Source organism: Dendrobium catenatum, unplaced genomic scaffold (genome assembly GCF_001605985.2).
Source record: "Dendrobium catenatum unplaced genomic scaffold, ASM160598v2 fragScaff_scaffold_1693, whole genome shotgun sequence".
NCBI classification, from domain to species: domain Eukaryota; kingdom Viridiplantae; phylum Streptophyta; class Magnoliopsida; order Asparagales; family Orchidaceae; genus Dendrobium; species Dendrobium catenatum.
The window spans coordinates 83,246-89,043 of record NW_021320155.1 but is presented as its reverse complement, the minus strand read 5'-3'; the positions used below and the strand labels follow the sequence as shown (position 1 = coordinate 89,043).

The 5,798-nt window shown below is 40.8% G+C and overlaps 1 protein-coding gene across 1 annotated transcript; it reads left to right on the top strand.

Annotated features, from left to right (window-relative positions):
- The first annotated feature begins 2,248 nt into the window (after positions 1 to 2,248).
- Positions 2,249 to 4,546, top strand: LOC110094658. The gene has a single exon (XM_020819926.1). It carries the CDS (start codon positions 2,249 to 2,251, stop codon positions 4,544 to 4,546), a length of 2,298 nt encoding a protein of 765 aa, XP_020675585.1.
- The last annotated feature ends 1,252 nt before the right edge of the window (positions 4,547 to 5,798 follow it).

Below are 5,798 nucleotides of genomic sequence, written 5' to 3'. Positions count from 1 at the left end.
AGCACATTAATTTCTTTAATGTATCATTACTCCTAAAACTCATTGATTAGAGAACTACTAAATTGGAACATATGGTTTTCTTAGCTTTATTTTTTCCTAAGCCAAGTCAGAGTGCTTACGCACTCAAACGAGAATACAATAGGCGTTTAATTACATCATACACAAACCACCAACAGCGAAGTGGCACTGTGCGGCCTTTCCTTTGTGGAGTGGAATTCATTGAAGCCTACCAAATTTGACAAAAAAACTACTTTAGTATATTTGAAGAACTTTTTTTCAGTGGCAAAAAATGTAAATTTTAATTTTTGATGATTATTTCTATGATTATTATATTATATTTATTTAGATATGAGATATATAAATTAATATATAAAAAATTTCGGTGTTTACTTTCATATATTTTTCAGGTATATATCTAGCTGGTAGTTGACAGGTTGTGACAAAGATTACTGCACCTAATGGGGCCCACAGTGGGGCTCGATCGAGTGTCATCGGTTATATGTAAATCTCCTCCTATTGTTGCTTGATTAGTCTATTTAAGGCTTCGTTTGAGACGTCTTTCTTACTGCTTTTTTAAAGCAATAAGAAAGCCGCCTAAATCCTCTTATTGAAATCTCATTCGAGATATACCGATTCTTTCATTATTTTGTATTAAATATGATTGATTTTTATGCTTAGGAAAAGTTTTTATTTTTGGGAAAATTGCTTAGGAAAAGTTATTTAAGCATTTCATCTAAAATAAAAATTAATTGTTGACATGATAAGAAAATAAAAAAAAGTATTAATGTTTTTAATCTATATAGAAGTTTATTGCATATATAATACTATTCAATTTTGATATCCATGTATTGTAATTAACTTACATGTATAAACACATAGTTGTATCCCTACAATAGCAAATATTTTTACAAAAAATTCTTAATTAATAATATTTTTTCTAAATTAATTTGTTTAAATTATTCAAAATTACATAAATCTCCTCTAATAAATTTTACTAACTAATTTTTTAAATTATCACAAATTAATTTTTCTTATGATTTTTTTAAAATTAGCATTAACTAAAACTTTTAAAAACTATTTACAATAAAATAACACACCACTTAACTTTATTTTTTTTTCAAAGAAATGTAGACATCTTGAACTAAATACCATAAAAAAAATTTATTGAATTATAAATAATAAAAAATAAGAAAAACTAAAAAAATGTCCAATATATATATGTGTAGATGCATAGATCAAAAGTAAATATAACTTTGAAGAAAAAAAATAATTGAAAAAATAAATAAACCTATTCAATGAGAAAAATGGGAATACATTGGACAGAGCAAACCTTTCTATGCCATTTAACCATTAGCATGAAACAATCATCTACTTAACACCATATCCTCCTCCATCCTTGTTTGAAAGCCTATGAGGCTTCCATGGAATAGATAGGGCCATTCCTTGCAAAGAACAAATTGTCTCTAATTCTCTTAATCTCTTTTGCTTTCTTGAAAATAGAATCATTTCCTCCAACTTTCTTAATCACTTTTTTACTAGTGCTAATCATTTATCCCCTTCTAAAAATAGTTCTATGTGGATCATTCATGATTGACTTGAATATGGGACGTTTAAATCTCTTCATTTCACCATTATGCAAGTCTTGTACATGTGAGGAGAGAAGGAAGAAGCGCAAAGAAGTTTGTATTGCTTAGTCGAGCATTTCTATCCTAATTATATAGTTTGTACTTTTATTTTATTCGGTGAAATATAGATGTTTATTGTGTTTTTTTTATCTTCATGTGTGGCTAAACTCTTTTATCTAATTTAATGATAATTCAAGAATCATATTTTGCATAGAGTAGGTTTGTTATATTGTAAATTGTTTAACGCTTTTTCAATTCCTTCATGATGCACTAGATAACTGGGATGACCCGCGGTTATCCCCACACACTCCAACGGTTTGGAGTGTGCCCACTACCTTTTATGCTTTATTTGCTAGTAACACCTTTTTATTTTGGTTTTTTCCTTTTACACAAAAATAGCAACAGAACTTTACAGTTTTACATATAGGTGAAAAGGAGTCTTAGAAGGGAGACAATGTTATCTTTACAAAGCTTTTTACAGGAATACAAGGAGAATACAGAGGTTTTCCTTCATCCCTTTTTCCTCTGATTATTTGCTGTCTAGTGCTCATTTGTTTTTCAGGTAATTCGGTCCTGCAGAAGGCATCACTTAGTATCAGAGCCAACTTATACCTGGAAATAGAATGACGGACAAGGGAAAAGGACCTGCGATAGAGGAGGGTCGGTCGATTGAGGCGTTGTGGGCAAACCAGGAGAATGCCAATCGCCGGATAGAAGAAATCGCCGCCGATGTGCAGCGACTCGCGATTGATATACGCAGGGAGTTTAATCTCCTGCCTACTAGGCCTGTGAACCAAGATCATCTCCGTGAGGAGGCCCGAGCAAATCGGCAGATACCACGGAGGAGAAGAGGCGGTGAACACTTTGGAAGACGGCATCAGTTCAACCGAATGGAACCTTCTGACTCAGAGGAAGAACCCATTCTGGCGCGGGATTTGAATCCACCATACTCTAGCGACGGGGAGGTGGATGATTTCGAAGTCGCAGATCCACCACAAAATAGGCGAGAACCACAAAACCGACAGCAATTTGGGGAGTTCAAGGTGAAAATGGACATTCCATTTTTTGATGGTCATTTGCATATTGAGGATTTCCTTGACTGGGAGAAAGCAGTGGAAAACTTCTTTGATTACATGGATATCGATCCTGATAAGAAGGTTAAATATGTAGCTTGTCGGTTGAAGGCAGGGGCGAGCGCATGGTGGGAACAAACACTGCAATCACGCCACCGAGAGGGCCGTGATCGGATTCGTTCTTGGCCGCGGATGAAGCAACTGATGCGGGCACAGTTCCTTCCCATCGATTTTGAGCAAATCTTATATATGAGGTACCAGCATTGTGCTCAAGGTACCAGGACCGTGAGTGAATGCACGGAAGAATTCCAAAGGTTGAGTGCCAGGAACAATCTATATGAGTCAGCCACGCAGTTGGTAGCTCGGTATGTCGGAGGCCTCAAGGATACTATACAGGATCAATTGGAATTGAATTCCGTTTGGTCGATGCCGCAAGCCATCAATCTGGCCCTGAAGATTGAGGTACAACAAGATCGCAAGCCCAAGACACCGTATTATCGACGACATTGGCAAGAGCCGAATTCCACTGCTAATAAAGCGCCTTCACCATCAGTCGAGAGATCTCCTGCGTCCACAGCAATAAAAACAACTCAGCCCAATCCCTCAGGTGTACCAACCGAAGGAAAAGCCATACAGAAGCCAAAAGGAGCCAGCCCAACTAATCCGTATGCTAAGCCCTCTAACCTTAAGTGCTTTCGTTGTTTCCAGCCCGGGCACAAGTCCAACGAGTGCCCACAACGCCGACAAGTGCATATGGTCGAACTGGAGGGGGAAACGGACTCAGATCATTCAGCCTCTGAAGTGGTAGAGGAAGTCGTTGATGTTCAAGCAGATGAGGGCGATCCTTTTATTGGAGTCATGGGAAAATTATTGCTGGCCCCCCGCCACAGTGGCCGATCTCAACGCCACGCCATCTTTAAGACCAGGTGTACTATCAATGACAAGGTGTGCGACTTACTCATAGATAGCGGCTGCATCGAGAACATTGTATCCAAGACAGTCGTCCAAGGGTTACAATTAAAGACGACCAAGTTCTTACACCCCTACAAGATCAGTTGGGTAAAGAAAGGGATGGACATAGCAGTCACCGATTCTTGTCGCGTGACATTTTCCATTGGGAAGAATTACTCCTGCGAAGTCCTATGTGACGTCCTAGAGATGGACGTATGTCACTTAATTCTGGGAAGGCCTTGGCAGTTCGATGTGTGTGTTCAATATGATGTCAGAGCAAATGTCTATTCCCTCGATTGGAAAGGAAGGAAGTTGCGACTACTACCGGGGCTGACCGAAACACAATCTGGGAACAAGGCCGCTATCCACTTCGTCTCGGGTCGCAGTTTAATTCAAGAGTGGCGAGACCAGGCGCCCATGTTCGCTTTACTCGTCACCGAACCGAACAATCAATTGCAACAGCTTAATGTCACGGCAGATATTGCAGAATTTCTGAAGAGTTATCAAGATGTGACGCCGGATGTTTTGCCCGCCGAACTGCCCCCATTAAGGAGTATACAGCATCAAATTGATCTAATTCCGAGCACCACACTACCCAATCTCCCTCATTACCGCCTAAATCCCAGAGAACAAACCATCCTGCAAGAGTTGGTTGACGAGTTTCTTACAAAGCAACTAATACAAGTGAGCCGCAACCCTTGTGCAGTTCCGGCGTTGCTCTTGCCGAAGAAGGATGGTAGTTGGAGAATGTGTGTTGACAGCCGCGCCATCAACAAAATCACGATTAAGTACCGCTTCCCCATGCCACGGGTTGATGAGCTATTAGACCAACTGACCGGATCAACAATCTTTTCCAAAATCGACCTACGCAGCGGATACCACCATGTTCGGCTTTGACCTGGTGATGAATGGAAAACGGCGTTTAAAACACCTTAGGGACTCTATGAATGGAAGGTAATGCCGTTTGGGTTGTGTAATGCACCTTCAACGTTCATGAGGATCATGAACGAGATACTAAAACCACATTTGGGAAAATTTTGTATCGTCTACTTCGACGATATCTTGGTCTATAGTGTGGACCGACCACTCCACCTTCAACATCTGAAGGTCTTATTCGACATCCTCCGTGAGCAAAAATTATATGTTAACTTGCCCAAATGTGAGCTGGCCACCGCAAGTGTCAACTTTTTGGGATTCATTGTCTCGGGTGGCGTCATCCATGTTGATCCACAGAAGGTTTCTGCTGTTAAGGAGTGGCCACAACCCAAGTCATTCTTTGATATAATATCAGCCGAATGCATGCTCGTTGGCTAGTCTTTTTGCAAAGATTTTCGTTCACTTTGAAGCACAAACCTGGCACTGAGAACCGCATCGCCGATGCTCTAAGCCGGCGGGCTGTATTACTCACAAGGCTGCAAGCCGAGCTTGTGGGTCTAGAGCATGTCAACGAATTGTATGCAGATGATGAGGATTTCGCCGCCATATGGGCTAAGTGCCTACAGTTCTCCCACTATGAGGAGTATTCAATCCGGCAAGAATTTCTTTTCAGGCACCACCTCCTGTGCATTCCGATATCTTCCTGGCGCCAACATTTGATTCGTGAAACCCACTGCGGAGGACTTGCGGCGCACTTGGGACAAGATAATACCCTCCATCAACTACAAGCTCGTTTTTATTGGCCACGCCTTCGGCGTGATACTCTCCGATTTGTGGAAAGCTGTGCCGTCTGCCAAGCATATAAAGGGGGAGCACAAAACAGTGGGTTATACATGCCTCTACCGGTACCGAACTCTATTTGGGAGGACATCATTATGGACTTCGTCTTGGGCTTACCGCGGACTCGGCGAGGCAACGACTCGATCCTCGTGGTGGTTGACAGGTTCTCTAAAATGAGCCATTTTCTTTCTTGCAAAAAGACTTCTAATGCTCTCAATATTGCAACTCTTTTCTTTAACGAAGTCGTTCGTTTACATGGCCTACCAAAGAGCATTACCTCAGTTAGGGACGTCAAATTCATACATCATTTTTGGCGTGAGCTGTGGAAGTGCCTAGGTACTGATCTAAAGTTTAGCTCCGCCTATCATCCCCAATCCGACGGCTAGATGGAAGTCGTAAACAGGACATTAGGCAACATGCTCCGCTGCCTTGT